We start from the raw sequence: 18,874 nt of genomic DNA, 5'->3' as shown, positions 1-18,874 counted from the left end.
ATGGAAGAAGTGAGGAGACTGGATTGGATTCCTGCGCATGTGCGCAATGTTGTTTTATTAAATAAAAAGTTGAACAGTAAGGCAGCAGGAATACTTGCAGAAATAAACAATAAGAAATGCAATAGGTATGATGCAGCGTGGAAGGTGAGAGTCTATGGCAATAACAGTGAGAGTCTATGGCAATAGCAGTATGACTGTATAGTTGAACAAGGAAACAATATGCTGGTATGGGAACCAGAGATTATTAAAACGTGGAGCCAGCAGAGATGGTGATATTGGTAGCAAACCTGGTAGCAGATGCAGGAGACTGGTATAAAGTTCACTGTGCAGTTGGAAATGCACAGGCAGCTTGCAGGCTGATACACAGGTGAGATGATGAGATGCACCTGGAGAGATAGTCTCTACTGCAGAGGGCTGGAGCACACTGTAGCTGTAGAAGGTGTGGAGCCAGATAACAAATGCAGGTATTGCTGGTGCTTGTTGTTCCACGGTGATACCGGTACAGACTAGAAGGTAAACAGGGACACAGGGTAACTGGAGACTGGAACACAGGAACTTGCACACTGAATGTGACTCGCAGGAGAGCTGGAGAGGTTGCTGGAACTTGTAGTTCCACAGGAACACTGGAACAGCTGGAAACTGGAACGGAACTGGAACAGCTGGGACCTGTAGTTCCACAGGTCCAATACACAGGGATATCTCTGTAGACAGAGGACTGCAAACAGGAGACGCCTGTTCACAGAATGTGACGAGTTGTCCAAGGTGATGAGACTGAGCCAGGAACTGGAGTTTAAACACCTTGGTCTGTGATGATTGGATGATCTCTGTGAGAACACACCCTGCTGGATTGGGTGTTCAGATCAGCTGTGAGTTAACTGGAGCTGGTGATTAACCGGGAGAATAACACTGTAGACAGTTAATGCCATGCACTGCTGGTTGCTGACTGGGATCAGTAGTACACCGGGAGTAAATGCTGTTTAACTAGAAACACTGTGTATTCCAGGCTGCTGGCTGAAACCAGTGGTTACTAAAAGATAGAACTGGTTAGGTGGAGCACAGTGAGCTGTGGGCTGCAGGAGACTGAAGACTGGAACTGCTGGAACCTGTAGTTCCACAGGTTCAATTCACAGGGAATACTCTGAAAACAGAGAACTGAAGCCAGGAGACCCCTGTTCACTGGAAGTGATGCAATGGAGACTGCGGATTCCTGACAGTACCCCCCCTTTTATGGGTGGGCACCGAACACCCACGCTGGAACTTGGAGGAACCTTGAAAAAGAACTTAGGAATACACAAAAGCAGAGGTCCTCAAAAGTCTTCCCAACTTTCATCTTCAGAAGACAGATTTTCCTCGTCAGAACAAGTAGACCATTCATGGTCATTTGAGACAGAATTTACTTCCTGGGAAAAGGCATAGCTAGGAAGGATAGAACCTCCCATAATGTAACTTGAGTCTTAATCAACAAACTCACTTTCAGAGTCAAAGTCCAGGTCTAGTGTGGTCATGGGAGCCTTTTGTTTAGGAATAACATTATCTGAGACAACCTGTGGACCAGTGAATTTGAAGCTATATGAGACACCAGGACTAGGGGTAACGGCAGCATAGCCAACACTTACATCAACAGATGGTAGACTTTGAACTGGTTTTTGAGCTCTCCAATTCTTGTAATTCTTGAAATCTCTGATACATTGATTCAACAGAACCTGATCGTGTTTGGAAAGAGTTGAGTCGAAAAACTGAGAACTGGAAGACTGAACAGATGTTGAATCCGGGGAGTCAATACTTTCAGAAGTGTTGCTGTAGGAGAGACACGGAAGTATATGCAACTTTCAAATCTGAAGTCTGAGAACCTTGTCTTGACTTTGCAGCTTGGAAATCTTTAATAGCTTGGTCTAATGTATCCTGATCTTGCACAGACAGAGATGTTGGAGAGGATTTAGCAGTAGACAAACTGTTGACAAATTGGCCAGAATGCCCAGATGACTTTGAATGCATAAACTTTGGAGCAAACTCCTGTTTTACGGCTTCGCAGAAAGCGGGAAGATCACTCAGTAGCGGATCTTTAGATTCAATGAGAGGATTCACCCAGTCCAGTGCTCTACCTTTGAAGAACAGGAGGAAGTATCTGATTGCATTGGCTGGAGAAATAGTCACTGAAGATTCCGACTCAGTAAAAGCGAGGTATTGGCTCGCCACTGCACGAAACTGAGCATAGTCACCATCAAAGTAGACTGGAGCTTGGGTATCTAGTGGACAATTGGAAGGCTGAATGTCAGTTGAAGTCTCGGAAGACCATGTAGGACACTTGAGAGTAGAGGACTGGAATAAGCATTCAGAAGCCGGAGTAGAATCAACTTGAAATGCTCGAGGGTGGAGAGAGGACGTCATCTCCTGGATTGACTGACGGGAATTCTCAGCTGAGGTTGACAGAACGCTAGAAGCTTCATCTTGGGGTGAGATGCTTAGAGCCTCCATCTGGGTTGAGGCAACTGCAATATCCGCAAGAACTGTAGACTCTGGACAAAGCGACAGGAGTTGCTTACTTGAAACACTGGAGAGAACCACACCGGGTTCAGAGGAACTGGAATCGGTAGGGACAGATGGCAACTTTGGACAAACGGATGGATTCGGGATTTGTACAGGACTACTTGAATTGACTTGAACTGAAGGAGGCTGATCTGGACAGACGGATGGTACCGGATTGGGTCCAGAAAAGCTTGAACCAGCTGGAACCGGAGGAGTCTTCGGACTGACGGATAGGACCGGATTTGATCCGAAGAGACTGGAATCGGCTGGAACCAAAGGAGGCTGAACCGGACAGACGGACGGGACCGGATTGGGTCCGGAAGAGCTTGAAGCGGCAGGAACCGGTGGAGTCCTCGGACTGACGGATAGGACCGGATTTGATCCGAGGATTCTGGAATCGGCTGGAACCGAAGGAGGTAGCCCATCATTGGAGCCACTCAGGCTGGCTGGAACCAGTGAAGACTTTGGACCGACGGCTGGAACCGGGCTAGGTCCATTGACACTTGACTCTGTATAGACAGAATCCGGATGTTCTGATGATCCCTCTTGGAGTGGTACTGAGCTGGTAGCACTCTCTGAAGTTGGCAAACAAAAGTTCATGTCTGTAACTGTGGCTTTAAGAATTCCTCCTGGGATCTTGGCCCTGGATTCCTCACTTGAGGCTGAAACTCCAAAGACCCCTCCTGGGGTTAATAGATCAGGCACACTTCTTTGAGTTGCATGCCCGGATGCCACTTCTGGAACCTGAACATCAGATACCCCTTCTGGGGTCACAACATCAGATGCCCCACCTGGGGCTGTAGGCACAGATGCCCCTTCTCGGGCTGTAGGCACAGATGCCCCTTCTCGAGCTGTAGGCACAGATGCCCCTTCTCGGGCTGTAGGCACAGATGCCCCTTCTCGGGCTGTAGGCACAGAAACTACTTTAGTTATGGGTAACATAGATAGTCTCTGTTGATTTCCATACTTGGGATTGGGTCTATTTGTCACAGGACCCCAATCGTAGACTTTTTGGACACTCCTGTCCGGGGTAAAGGAACTTGAAACTGTAGAGGATACGTTTGAAGGTTTGCAGGTGAAAACACTGTGATGTTGGGACCGGTCACCAACTTTTGAGTTGCGGAAGGAACAGTCCTTAATAAGATGACTAGAACTCCCACAGTAAAAGCAGAGGTAAAGCTGCTTGCGATGCCGGCGTCCAGCTTCCGTGAGTTTGGAGCGCGGGTAGCTCTGGAATCTGCCCTCTCTCTGCATAAGAGAAGAGACTTTAGTTTGAAGAAAAGTTGACACGGAGGTCGCACTAGTCTTGATACTTTGAGCAGTACTCTTCACTGCGTTTAAAGCGCCACCCAGGAATTCTGCCATTATTGGAATGATTTTTGTTAGGAGACTTTGAAGTTGTTCCAATAGATGATAAAGAGTGCTTATTGGTTCAGAGTTCACAGCAGACAACAAAGGAGTCTTGAAGCTTTCAAAGGAGGAAGTCGGTCTCTCAGGAGAATTAGCTGTGAAGGGACTGCCATAGGACTGACTTGAGCAAGATCCATCCACAGGAACGGATTGTGCAGGGAAAGTTGAAATGACTGGAGCAGGAGTGACTTGAACAGGAACTGGAGAAACAACAGAACTTGGAAGGGATTGCTGCAAGGTATCCAAACGGATAGACATTCCCTGTAGAAACAGGATCACTTGTTGTTGTGCAGCCTCATAATCATTGAGTCGTGACACCAAACTCTGGAGTAACCCTGACCCCACACTCTGACCACCATCCGGGTCCATGGGCCTTGGACAAACTGTCAGGTTCGGTCTGGTTTGTGTCCCCCGGAGGGGGCGCTAGTGGGTCAGTGGAGGTAGGATGGAAGAAGTGAGGAGACTGGATTGGATTCCTGCGCATGTGCGCAATGTTGTTTTATTAAATAAAAAGTTGAACAGTAAGGCAGCAGGAATACTTGCAGAAATAAACAATAAGAAATGCAATAGGTATGATACAGCGTGGAAGGTGAGAGTCTATGGCAATAACAGTGAGAGTCTATGGCAATAGCAGTATGACTGTATAGTTGAACAAGGAAACAATATGCTGGTATGGGAACCAGAGATTATTAAAACGTGGAGCCAGCAGAGATGGTGATATTGGTAGCAAACCTGGTAGCAGATGCAGGAGACTGGTATAAAGTTCACTGTGCAGTTGGAAATGCACAGGCAGCTTGCAGGCTGATACACAGGTGAGATGATGAGATGCACCTGGAGAGATAGTCTCTACTGCAGAGGGCTGGAGCACACTGTAGCTGTAGAAGGTGTGGAGCCAGATAACAAATGCAGGTATTGCTGGTGCTTGTTGTTCCACGGTGATACCGGTACAGACTAGAAGGTAAACAGGGACACAGGGAAACTGGAGACTGGAACACAGGAACTTGCACACTGAATGTGACTCGCAGGAGAGCTGGAGAGGTTGCTGGAACTTATAGTTCCACAGGAACAGCTGGAAACTGGAACGGAACTGGAACAGCTGGGACCTGTAGTTCCACAGGTCCAATACACAGGGATATCTCTGTAGACAGAGGACTGCAAACAGGAGACGCCTGTTCACAGAATGTGACGAGTTGTCCAAGGCGATGAGACTGAGCCAGGAACTGGAGTTTAAACACCTTGGTCTGTGATGATTGGATGATCTCTGTGAGAACACACCCTGCTGGATTGGGTGTTCAGATCAGCTGTGAGTTAACTGGAGCTGGTGATTAACCGGGAGAATAACACTGTAGACAGTTAATGCCATGCACTGCTGGTTGCTGACTGGGATCAGTAGTGCACCGGGAGTAAATGCTGTTTAACTAATAACACTGTGTATTCCAGGCTGCAGGCTGAAACCAGTGGTTACCAAAAGATAGAACTGGTTAAGTGGAGCACAGTGAGCTGTGGGCTGCAGGAGACTGAAGACTGGAACTGCTGGAACCTGTAGTTCCACAGGTTCAATTCACAGGGAATACTCTGAAAACAGAGAACTGAAGCCAGGAGACCCCTGTTCACTGGAAGTGATGCAATGGAGACTGCGGATTCCTGACAATAGGCTTGTTGAATGATCAACCTCAGCCAACGAGCGATGGACTGCTTAGAAACAAGACATCCAATTTTGGTAGTGTCTTGGACTTTGGAGAAACCGATGTGTCAGCCAGCACCAAAACCACAATTGGCTGGTTAATGTGAAAGGCCGACACCACTTTCGTCAAAAACTGCGGCCCTGTCCTGAGCACCGCACTATCTTCGTGAAATATCAAATATGGGCTCTTACAGGATAAGTGCCCCAACTCTGACATACGTCAGAGCTGAGGCTAAAGCCAGCAACAAACCAGTTTTCCAAGTAAGATATTTCAATTCCACCCTGTGTAAGGGTTCAACCCAATCCAACTGGAGACAGGTCAATATCACAGTGAGATCCCACGGAGTGGGAATGTCTGCACTTCCAGAAGTACTACCAGCTGTTTCTGGAAGAAGTTGGAGAGAGCCGAAATCTGAACTTTGATGGAGCCTAAGCATCGGCCCATATCCACGCCTGCTTGCAGGAAGAGCAGAAAACGGCCAAGTTGAAATTCCACAGGAGAGTATTTTCTACCCTCACACCAAGAAACCTATTTCTTCCAGATACGGTGGTAAAGTTTTGACGTGACCACCTTACGGGCCTGGACCATAGATGAAATAACCTTGGAGGGAAGTCCCTGTTCTGGCTAGAATTTCCTTCTCAGCCTCCAAGCCATCAAACGTAGCCACAGTAAGTCTGGATAGACGAACGGCCCTGGTTGAAGAAAGTCTTTGAGAAAAAGCAGAGGCCAGGGCTCCTCCAGAGACATGGAGGGTCATTCAGACCTGATCGCACGCTGCCGTTTTTCGCAGCGCAGCGATCAGGTCACTACTGCGCATTTGTATGCACCGCAATGAGCAGGTGCGTTGTACGGGTACAAAGCGGATCGTTGCTGGACGATGGATTTAACGAAGAATCCCTTCGCACAGCTGATCGCAGGGAGATTGGGAGATTGCCAGGAAGAAGGTGTTTATGGGTGGCAACTGACTGTTTTCTGGGAGTGTTTGGAAAAACGCAGGCATGTTCAAGCGTTTGCAGGGCAGGTGTCTGACGTCAATTCAGGGACCAGACAGGCTGAAGTGATCACAAGGGCTGAGTAAGTTCAGACCTACTCAGAAATTGCACAAACTGTTTTTGTACTGCTTGGCTGCACAAGCGTTCACACACTTGCACAGCTAAAATACACTCCCCTGTGGGTGGCGACTATGCGTTCACACAGCTGTAAAAGAACAGCTAGCGAGCAATCAACTCAAAATGACCCCCTTAGTCAGGAGGTCTGCATACCAGGCCCGTCGAGGCCAAACTGGGCAATTAGAATTGCCTGAACGCTTTTCCCTTTGAGTCTTTGTAATTGGAGGAAAAAGGTACACAAACTGGTAAGTTCATGGTGCCGTCATAGCATTCACAGCTGCCGCCTGCGAATCCCTCATTCTGTAACAGTAACGACGGAGCTTCTTGTTGAGACAATAAGCCATCTGGTCTATCTGCGGACAGCCCCACCGGTGAACCAGCTGTTGAAACACCTGAGGGTGAAGGCCCCATTCCCCTGGATGGAGGTCGTGCCTGCTGAGGAAGTCTGCTTCCCAGTTGTACACTCCTGGAATGAATATGGCTGAGATGGCCCTTGCATTGGCTTCCGCCCAGAGGAGTATCCTTGACACCTCTCGCATGTCGGCCCTGTTTCTTGTTCTTCCCTGTTGGTTAATGTACGCCACTGCTGTGGCATTGTCTGACTGCACTTGTATGGCCTGATTTCGGAGAAGATAGGAGGCCTGCAGGAGAGCATTGTAAATCGCCCTGAGTTCCAGGACGTCGATAGACAGTGAAGAATCCAGACACGACCAGCGTCTAAGAAACGGAGCTCCCTGGGTCCCAACCCTCCCAACCCCGGAGGCTGGCATCCATTGTCAGCAGGACCCAAGATTGGGTACTGAAGCTCCGACCCTTCACCAGATGAGAGATCTAGAGCCACCATAACAGGGAGATTCATGGCTTCGGCAACACGGTTATACACAGGTGCATCTGCAGGTGAGACCCTGACACTTGTCCAGGAGATCCAGCTGAAACAGGCGGGCATGGAACCTGCCTTACTTGATCGCTTCGTATGAGACCACCATCTTGCCCAGTAGACAGATGCAAAGATGACCTTGCAAGGTCTGAGCCCCGAGAGGACCATAGCCAGGATTGTCAAGGCCTTGTCCATGGGAAGGAATACCTTCTGAGCCACCATGTCCAGTATCATCCCCAGAAACTGTTCTCTGTGACGGTTCCAGGTGAGACTTTGGGAAATGTAGGATCCACCCGTGTTCTGTAGGTAGGCGAGTAGCCAAGTCGATGCTGTGTAGAAGGCGCTCCCTGGACACCGCCTTTATCAAGAGATTGCCCAAGTAGGGGGCTATGTTGATTCCCATCATGCGCAATTGCAGCTTCATCTCCGCCAAGACCTTTGTGAACACCCTTGGAGCTGTGGAGATATCAAAGGGTAAGGCCTGAAACTGGTAGTGGTGGTCCAGTATAGCGAACCAGAGGAAAGCCTGATGAGGAGGCCATATTGGGACATGCAGGTATGCATCCTTGAAATCCAGGGATACCAGAAACTCCCCCTCCTCCAGACCGGAGATCACTGCCCTTAGGGATTCCATCTTGAATTTGAACACACGAAGATACGGGTTCAGAGATTTGAGGTTCAAGATTGGCCGTACCAAGCCGTCCAGCTTCAGAACTACAAATAGACTCAAGTAAAATCCCTTGTTGTGCAGCGGAGGAGGTACTAGAACAATAACTCCTGTTAAAAGCAGTTTGTGAACGGCTTCTTGCAAGGTAACTCTTGCTGCAGGTGAAGCTGGTAAGCCTGACCTGAAGTATCTGAGAGGAGGTAGTATTAGAAATTCCAAATGGTATCCTTGGGATATGAGATCCCTCACCCAAGGATCCCGGCAGGACTTTGCCCACACATGGGTGAAGTGTTGAAGGCAAGCACCTACCTGAAAGTCGCCTTGCTGCTGGGGCCAACCGTCACGCGGAAGGCCTACTGGATGAGGATCCGGAGGCCTGGTCCAGAGATCCAGCAGCCGCTACTTTACGGGATTTACCTCGATTTCCTCTAGCAGCATTTGAGGCACTTCTAGCTCTGCCTCTGAATCTGGCCACACAAAAGGACTGCAGAGTGGGCCCAGGATAGGGACGTCTAGCAGGAGGAGCAGCAGACGGCAGATATGTAGACTTACAGATATGTTTCCTGAGAAATCCACTTGTTCAGTTTTTCCCCAAACAAGGCCTCCCCTGTAAAAGGAAGATTCTCCACACCTTTCTTGGAATCCGCATCCGCTGACCTTTGTTGCAGCCACAGAGCCCTGCGAGCCGAGACCGCCATAGCCATGGCACGGCTATTGGTGAGACATAATTCTTTAATGGCCTCACTGATAAAACGTACAGCATCCTGGATATGATGCAGTAGTGTAATGATCTCATCCTGAGGTAGGGAGTCAAACCCCCCTATTTTAATATCAGACCATTTTACCATGGCCCTTGTAATCCAGCCGCAAGCTATAGTGGGCCTCTGTGCTACGCCCACCGCTGTAGAAATTGAAGTGAGTGTAGTCCCAATTTTTCCGTCATCAGGTACAGGCAGCACAATCTTACGTGAAAGCCTGGCCACTGAAGTATCCCTGCACAGGGAATTTACCCATACTTTCCTAACATCAGGTGGGAAAGGAAAGAATTTAGCCCCATTTTGGAGTTAGGAATTTTATTTGTCAGTATTGACCCACACTTCTTTAAGAGGGAGTTTAATTCCAGAGGATAGGAAAGGTGGCAGAGGAATTTGGTTACACAATAGAACAATTCTTCCTCAGGTTCTGTCTCCTTATCCGGGTATGTTGAGGACTTCTCTAATAGAATAAACCAGAGCCTCAACACCCGGAGACAGAGTATTGTCACCTTCCACATCCAGATCTGGTATGTCAGTATCAGAGACAGACTGGAGCACCTGTGTGTGCACGTTTATGAGAGACCACCAGGGGGGGCTGAAGAGCCTGCCTGCAGTCAGCAGCACTGATTAAAAAATCATCCACATCATTTTCTAAGAGGCTACCTTTCTTGTCTGGCAGTAACCAGGTCTGTATTAATACTTGTACTCATTTCTTGAAATTATTCTAACCACTCAGGCACTTGTACATTCCTATCCTGTGAAGGTAGAGAACACTGAGTACATAGGAGAGATCCCCCGGTGAAGGGGAAAACATTGTGTTGCCTGAGGGACACGCAGCCTTTATGCCAGCCACTCTGTTTCATCAGAAATACACACAGTTCAGTGAAATAACACAGGTCAGTTAAATAACATAGGAAACCCCAGACAGTCTGAATGGAGTGACACAGAGAGGAATGAGAACATCACACTATACCAAGTTAAAGCAGCGCTCTGCTGTGTATAAACAGAGCCTTAGAAAGGCAGATTGTGGTATATTTACCTATATACTCCCCCCTTATATAAAACCCCCTGTATCAGTACAATTGTGATTTATTAGGGTCAGTGGAGGAGCAGCGCTTGCATGCAGCCTGGAGGTCAACAGCAGCTGGAAATGGCGCCTTTCAGTGTCTGGTCCCGCTCTCCGGGAGCCCCGCCCCCTCAATGGCGTGCGGTCCCTCACAGTTTATGCTGGCTGTATATATGAAATTTGTGTAAAAGATGGAGTTTAATTTACCTCAGCGCCAGTCTGGGGTCTGCAGCGGGCACCGCAGCTCGTAGCCAGGTGATCGCCGCATCCTTATGCCGCCATTTTCACCGGGGACCCGCTAACCGGGACCCCGGTGTCTGTACTCACCGCAATGCACCTTCGGCATTTGTTAGGCATGGGCTCACACCCTGGGGGCATGAGAAACAGTGCCTCAAGAGCTTAGTGTCCTGTCAGCGGAGATATGAACCATTAACCCTATAGGAGGTTGGTTCGGCACCCCCCCCCCCCTCCCCCCTAAGTCCCACGACGCAGGCAGACTGGTTGCCAACCAGTACTGCCTGAAAATAACAAACTAACTAAAAGTTTTGAAGAAAACTCTCTGGAGCACCAGGGAATGTACCCGGCTCCTTGGGCACATTTTTCTAAACTGAGTCTGCTAGGGGGAGCATAGAGGGGAGGAGCCAGCACACACTAATGTTTTCTTAAAGTGCCCATGGCTCCTAGTGGACCCGATCTATACCCCCATGGTACTAATGTCATCCCAGTATCCACTATCCATTAGGACGTTAGGGAAAAAAGGTTTTGTACATTTTTTTTAAGAATTGTTGTACTCCCTAATCCCAATCTATGGAAAACAACATCTGTAGTGCTGGGTTATCACACTATTTTACCAGACAATGGAGTAAATTTACTAAAATGGGAGTTCTATTTAAAATGGGATGTTGATAATAGCAACCAGATTCCCGGTATTATCTTCTAGAAGGTGCTAGATAAATGAGACTTAGAATCTGATTGTTTGCTATGGGCAACATCCCATCTCAAATAGAACTCCCATCTTAGTAAATTTACCCCATTAGCTTCTATGCAGGTGCCTCATGTGAAAGAGGGGACTTCCCTCTTATTCTGCTTGAATAATGAATATTTAAAAAACTGATAAGCTTAGATTATTATAACTGGATTCTGAGACTGCGCTACAGGTACTGGTTGGTGTTCGTACACCTGGTTTGCTGCTATTGGGGAACATAAGGGATCTTCCTAGCCCTTTATTTTTCTTTGTACCAAGCTTATATTCTTACTCAAAACTCAACTTAAAACAGTGGTATTAGGTAACTGCCATTCTATAATTTCCTTACTCTCACCATGACCATCTCTTACCCAGTGATCGGAGGGGCCGGTGATTCTCCATCATTGTGTTCTTGTTTTGATACTTGTGTCCTTCTATATACTCCCCCTCCTGCTTGGACAAAAAGACAGTGACATTCCAGACACCTTATAGGAACCGGAAACACACAATGACACAGTCATCACCCAGACACCTCCCCTGGTGTTACTGTATAATGTCCCATTCCCAGCAGTCACCTCTCCAGTCATCACCCAGACACTTCCCCTGGTGTTAATGTATAATGTCCCATTCCCAGCAGTCACCTCTCCAGTCAGCAGCTGAATGATCTTGTTGGCGAGTTCTAGGATCTTCTGATCATTGTGTTTCTCATGTATCAGTGAGTGAGGTGGAGGCTCCGTGATGGGGCTCTGGGTCCTGCTCAGTCCTCCAGAAACATGGTGACAACTGAGGGGTGTCATGTGCTCACTAGACTTTTTTACAACAATATAATCCTAAAAATAGAGAGAGACTAATAAATACAAACATGTCTCTGTCTGGACACAAGTAAAATATTCCCCAAGCTTCTCTACAAACAAAAACATCTTGTATGTCCCAATTACATCTATTTCCATTTTCTGCATATAAATACTCTTCACATCTCCGTTTAATTATGATGACAGTACTGTCGCTGTGACACTCCCAGGCTCCCTCACTTCCCTAGTCAGGTTCCTGTGTTACTAATAGAGATAAGAGTGATATCACTGTGACACTCCCAGACCCCCTCACCTCCCCAGTCAGGTCCCTGTGTTAGTAATAGAGATAAGAGTGATGTCACTGTGACACTCCCAGACCCCCTCACCTCCCCAGTCAGGACCCTGTGTTAGTAATAGAGATAAGAGTGATGTCACTGTGACGCTCCCAGGCCCCCTTACCTCTCCAGTCAGCAGGCAGATGATCTCCAGGGTGATATTTAATATCCTTCCACTCATCTCATTCCTGTAAGTCTCCATCCTCTGTAATTTATTACTCCTAAAGATAAAAGTTTCTGTATTACTGGCAATGTAATATACAATAAAATGTTACACAGATCAGTTATAACATTGCTGTTACTATATGACTTATTAGTAATAATAGGATTTTAATACCTACCGGTAAATCCTTTTCTCCTAGTCCGTAGAGGATGCTGGGGACGACATCAAGACCATGGGGTATAGACGGGATCCGCAGGAGACATGGGCACTCTAAAGACTTTTCATTGGGTATGCCCCTCCTCCAGACCTCAGTTGTAGGAACTGTGCCCAGGGAGACTGACATTTCGAGGAAAAGAATTACTTAACTAGTGGTGAGAAATCTACCAACTCACACCCTCAACCATGCCGCACACATGGCATTCAACATAACACACGCCAACAGGCATGAACCAATTGCAGCAACATGCTGAAACTAAGATAACACAACTTGTGTAACTGTAATAACTAAACTGCAGGTAAAATACGCACTGGGACGGGCGAAAAGGATTTACCGGTAGGTATCAAAATCCTATTTTCTCATACGTCCTAGAGGATGCTGGGGACGACTGTCACAACTGAGGGTCTGAGCTGACAGGAGGAAGCCCCAGTTGTAGGGGCTGAGATGAATTTAAACTTTGGAGATTTAATCAGACCCCTGGACATGTAAGTATAGTGTAGAAGGATTACCCAAAGGTGTGACGATGACAACCAGGATTTAAAAGTCAATAAAAGTTTTATTAACAAAACTCTGTATATACACAACAGTGAGAATTGAGTAAAAATATGCAGTGGTTAAATGCAACAGTTCCTGGATCACCAAAAGCTTGGCTGGAGCCACAGGGTACCGGTAGGATAAGGAACAGATCTTAAAGTCCCAGTGATGGATTGTCCTTACCAGTCCCGTCTGTAGTAGTGAGAGTAGCCGAGGAACACGTCAGCAGATGTAACACTTGGAGCCGACAACACTGTAGCTGAGAAGACTGCTGTGGATGCTGGATGGAACCAGCCAGATGATGGAACACGGAGTGGATGCTGGATGGAACCAGCCAGGTGGTAGAAACACGGAGTGGATGCTGGGTAGAACCAGCCAGGTGGTAGAAACACGGAGTGGATGCTGGGTAGAACCAGCCAGGTGGTAGGATGAAGCTAGGGAGCGTGGATACAGGAAAGATGAAATGTGAATACCGGTGGTTTGTGGATACTGCTGGGATGTAGGTATCCGCTGGAACAGCACCGGCACTTTAAGAAAGCTGGATACTGCTGGAAGCTGACCGCTGGAAGCAGGTGGATCCGTAGCTGGAAGCTGGAGTAGTCACAGAGGACTGCAGAGTCAGGCTGCACCGCAGGGTGGTAGGCAGGTGCGGGTCTCTTAGTGGAGGCTGGAGACAGGAGCTGGAAACCTGGAGAAACAACCACAGGAGAGAGACTGGAAACAAGGTTTGACAACCAAAGCACTGACCATTTCCTGGTTCAGGCACAGGATATTTATACCTGCAGCAAGGCAGGCATTGGCTGAGCAATTATGCAGATTCCAGTAGTGCAGCGGATTGGTGGAAACTGAGGCATGTGACTGAAACCAACATGGCTACTTGGAGGGAAAGTCAGTTTGAGAAACTATGTGGAGATTCAGCAGTAATGGCGGCGCAGGCCGCGGAGGGCAGGAGACGCCACACTGGCAACTTGCATACTGGAACCACATGGATGACAACGGAGGCCGCGGCAGACATGAGACGCCACACTGACAACCTGTAATCTGGAAACACAGGAGCGGCGGCGGAGGCCGCAGAGGGCTGGAGACGCCATTCAGAATTCAAACATGACGTCGCCATGACAGCGTCTCAGAGTGACAGGAGGGAGATGCAGAGCATGGACATCAGTAACACAGGTGAGATCCGGCCCTGGAACGCTGAGCCAGCCTCAGGAGACATCTGAATGGCAGATAATGGCGTCCAGATACCCGGATCGTGACAACGACATCAAGACCATGGGGTCTATACCAAAGCTCCAGTACGGGCGGGAGAGTGCGGATGACCCTGCAGCACCGATTGACCAAACTTGAGGTCCTCATCGGCCAAGGTGTCAAACTTGTAGAATTTAGCAAATGTGTTTGACCCTGACCAAGTAGCTGCTCGGCAAAGTTGTAATGCCGAGACCCCCCGGGCAGCCGCCCAGGATGAGCCCACCTTCCTAGTGGAGTGGGCCTTTACCGACGTCGGTAACGGCAATCTAGCCGTAGTATGAGCTTGCTGAATCGTATTTCTAATCCAACGTGCAATAGTCTGCTTGGAAGCAGGACAGCCAATCTTGTTGTGAGCATACAGGACAAACAGAGCCTCTGTTTTCCTTATACGAGCCGTTCTAGCAACAAAGATTTTCAAAGCTCTAACCACATCTAGAGATTTTGAATCAGTGAATGGGTCAGTAACTACTGGCACTACAATAGGTTGGTTTATGTGGAAAGATAAAACCACCTTCGGAAAAAAATGTTGACGAGTCCTCAGCTCTGCCCTATCCTCATGGAAGATCAGGTAAGGGCTCTTGTGAGACAAGGTCCCCAATTCAGACACCCGCCTTGCTGATGCCAAAGCCAAAAGCATCACCAATTTCCAAGTTGGAAACTTCAACTCTACCTTTTGTAGAGGTTCAAACCAATCCGACTGAAGGAACTACAATACCACGTTAAGGTCCCATGGTGCCACTGGAGGCACGAATGGAGGCTGGATGTGCAGAACCCCTTTCACAAAGGTCTGAACCTCTGGAAGAGAGGCCAATTGTTTTTGTAAGAACACTGACAAGGCCGAAATCTGGACCTTGATTGATCCCAATCGGAGGCCCGCCTCCACACCATCCTGCAAAAAATGGAGAAAACGTCCTAAGTGAAACTCTTCCGTAGGAGCTTTCTTGGATTCACACCAAGATACATATTTTCTCCAAATACGGTGGTAATGTTTCGATGTTACTCCCTTTCTGGCCTGAATAAGGGTGGGGATGACCTCCTCGGGAATACCCTTCCTGGCTAGGATACAGCGCTCAACAGCCGCGGTAAGTCTTGGTACACGCACGGCCCCTGCTGCAGCAGGTCCTCTTGAGGAGGAAGAGACCGAGGATCTTCTATGAGCAACTGCTGAAGATCTGGGTACCAAGTCCTCCTTGGCCAGTCTGGGGCAATGAAGATTGCTCGAACCCTTGTTTTTCTTAAGATCCTGAGTACTTTTGGGATCAGCGGAAGTGGAGGGAAGACATACACGGATGGAAAAACCCACTGGGTCACCAGTGCATCCATTGCTACTGCTTGAGGGTCTCTCGACCTGGAACAGTATCTCCGAAGCTTCTTGTTGAGACGAGACGCCATCATGTCTATTTGAGGAACTCCCCAAAGACTTGTCACCTCTGCGAAGACTACTTGGTGGAGGCCCCACTCTCCTGGATGGAGACCATGTCTGCTGAGGAAGTCTGCTTCCCAGTTGTCTACTCCCGGAATGAATATTGCCGACAGAGCTTGTAGATGTTTTTCTGCCCAGCGGAGGATTTTTGTCGCCTCTGCCATTGCCGCTCTGCTTTTCGTTCCGCCCTGCCTGTTTATGTATGCGACTGCTGTTACATTGTCCGCCTGGATCTGCACGGGACGGTCTTGATGAAGATGTACCGCTTGTTGAAGGCCGTTGTAAATGGCTCTTAGCTCCAGAACGTTTATGTGAAGGCAGGCTTCCTGATGTGACCAACGTCCCTGGAAGTTTTTCCTTGAGAGACTGCTCCCCAGACTGCTGGGATGTAGGTATCCGCTGGAACAGCACCGGCACTTTAAGAAAGCTGGATACTTCTGGAAGCTGACCGCTGGAAGCAGGTGGATCCGTAGCTGGAAGCTGGAGTAGTCACAGAGGACTGCAGAGTCAGGCTGCACCGCAGGGTGGTAGGCAGGTGCGGGTCTCTTAGTGGAGGAAGCCCGGATGGGCGAAACGCATTGAGAGAAACCTGAACAGGACTGCTACGTGATTGCTAAGCTAAGTTACACTTGATTTCTAAACCTATTTTATTTGAGTTCTTTATTTCTGTTTTAGTCTTTGTATACTGAATAAAAAGCCCGGCCGGGCGAAACGTGTTGAGAGAAACCTGAACAGGACTGCTACCTGATTGCTAAGCTAAGTTACACTTGATTTCTAAACCCATTTTATTTGAGTTCTTTATTTGTGTTTTAGTCTTTGTATACTGAATAAAATACTTTTTATGGTCAGTTGTCCGATACTACAGAGATCCTGGTATATTTGACCTGATGAGGGACATCTGGACAAAGACTGTTGTGTTTTGCTGATTACCTATAAGAATCCGGTACGCATACCTGTGTGCTTGTAGGGCGAATATTGGTAACCGGTATTACTACGCTATGCGGCGATCTGTGTTTTCTTGAATTGCAGATGGTGAGAAACAACCTGAGTGGAATCTTGATAGGCCTGTTACCAAGTTATTATCCGGTACGCATTTATTATTCACTGAGTGTCATCTTGCACTTTAAGAACTTACTACACAATTAGGCGCTTGTTCTTCTCCATCCTTTTTGCTACAGAACTTATGCCGTATACCTATGGTACATTGAAGAACTGAGCAGCCACCCTGAAGAGTGGAAGGTGTTTCTAAAAGACTTACTAAGCCCTGAAAGACTTTGTTCTCAGCTTTGTGTGGATATCATACTAGCAAGATTTAAATTTGTCAGATAAGTAATTTACTTCACCGTTGATTCCAAGAGGAGCGCACTGATCTATACATCTCTCAGTTATATATATATATATATATATATATATATATATATATACACACACACACAATTCTACAAAGCCTATACTGAGTTAGATATGTGCAGTGGGGTGGGAGTATGTCTGACTCCCCCCTGCCACCAATAGACGGTAGATGCTAGATTCAAGTGGCCTAAGGGACCTTTTACGTCAGGGGGCGGAGGCACGACACAGGGGGAGGAGCTAGGCCAGCGGGATAGTTCCTCTATTATCCATGCCACCAACTATTACCTTTAGTCATCAGGCCCGAAGCGTGGCGAGCGAACCAAGCCCGCAAGGGTACTTTTCGTGTACCCTGTTCGGCCGTAGCTCCTCCCCCTGGTGACGTGTCTCCTCCCCTAGTGACGTCAGAAGGTCCCTTTTCCCACTCCGATTTAGAACCAACCGTGAGGGGACCCAGGGAAAGTGCAGCTGGGGTAAATAAACTGAGGAGGGGTGGAGGGGTCAATATCTATATAATAATTATCTATGGTCTGTCCCGTCTCTGACGACATGTGTGTATATATTACAGTATAGGATGTATACCACTGACATAAATGTAAATACAATTCACATGCGTTATTACATAGTAATGTGTGTATATATTACAGTATATTATGTATACCAGTGATATAAATGATAATAGAATACAAATCAGTTATTACAGTGCTGTATGTCTAGATTACAGTATATAATGTGTATTATTCATATAATGTCATTTAGATCAGTTATTACCTTGCTAGGCGTATACTGTATATTACAATTTATGAAGTGTACTATTTATTACATTACTGTGTCTGTGTATATAGTACAGTATGAGATGCAGATTACTGATGTAATTATATAATACACAAAACATAATACATTGCTATTACTGTATATGTGTCATACTTAGTGTCATGTACAGTAGCACATGTCCATACAGATGTTACTGGATAACTGTGTGACCTTACTACAGCATAGGGTATATATTAGTCATATGAGATGCACAATAACTAAACAAACTAATATATAACACAAACAATACATCACCTCCTGCAGCTCAGAACATTCCCTGCGGCACCAGTCTGGGCCTATTAACCGGGTCCCGGAAGTACAGTATGTCTGTAAATGTCTATGGGCGTGTACAGTGCGTGTTACGTAGTAGATAGCATGAGAGGAGGGAACGGTATGTTAGATGTTTGTCTTCAGTTTGGACCACATAAACATGGCCGCCGCTCAGCATTTCTGTCCTATTCGATACGGAACGAGCACCTAGGAGACCAGCGAGTCGAGATATTCCCCACGCTCAAGCAGTAGCTGCCGTTCCTTTTACTGACCATGTGAAATTAGTTGCTTATTTCATGCACATTTGTACAATTGAATTATGTCACATTGTCCTCCATCTAAAGCTCTGGTCTACAGAAAAATGACCGCCTAGCTAGGTCTTATTTAGGTTGGATTGCCAAATTTGTGAACTGTAATGTGGCCAATTATCGAACAGCCGCTCATGCGCAGTGTTCACATCATTCAATTGCGATTGCATCGCAAAAGTCTCAAATAGAGGTTGAACCTTGCCTACGTAGCAAGGCTTTGTAAGCAGGGGCACCGCTGCCATGTTTCCGAATGCAAGACATGACACACCTGTGTTTCCCGCGACACTCCCCCCAAATGCTGTGTCAACGCACCTGGACGCTCGTTGCCTGTCAATCTTGATGCAAACACATTCTTCCAGGATGCGA

General features: G+C 47.4%; 1 protein-coding gene across 3 annotated transcripts in view; it reads right to left on the bottom strand.

Annotated features, from left to right (window-relative positions):
- The window catches only part of LOC135054788 (zinc finger protein 300-like), a 32,137-nt gene extending 13,583 nt beyond the window's left edge, over window positions 1-18,554 (bottom strand). Inside the window, exons 1-4 of one of the 3 annotated variants that reach the window (XM_063958114.1) lie at window positions 18,186-18,554; window positions 12,310-12,406; window positions 11,701-11,889; window positions 11,431-11,512 (exon numbers count right to left, since the gene is read on the bottom strand). In XM_063958114.1, the coding sequence (XP_063814184.1) occupies window positions 11,431-11,512; window positions 11,701-11,889; window positions 12,310-12,387 (349 nt within the window). In that variant the 5' untranslated portion in view covers window positions 12,388-12,406; window positions 18,186-18,554. The remainder of the gene's footprint in view (window positions 1-11,430; window positions 11,513-11,700; window positions 11,890-12,309; window positions 12,407-18,185) is intronic. The other 2 variants (XM_063958115.1, XM_063958117.1) reach the window with 2 other exon arrangements.
- Window positions 18,555-18,874: the final 320 nt, after the last annotated feature.

Source organism: Pseudophryne corroboree, chromosome 3 (genome assembly GCF_028390025.1).
Source record: "Pseudophryne corroboree isolate aPseCor3 chromosome 3, aPseCor3.hap2, whole genome shotgun sequence".
Classification (NCBI taxonomy): domain Eukaryota; kingdom Metazoa; phylum Chordata; class Amphibia; order Anura; family Myobatrachidae; genus Pseudophryne; species Pseudophryne corroboree.
The sequence above is the reverse complement of the archived record's forward strand: the minus strand, read 5'-3'. Positions and strand labels throughout refer to the sequence as shown.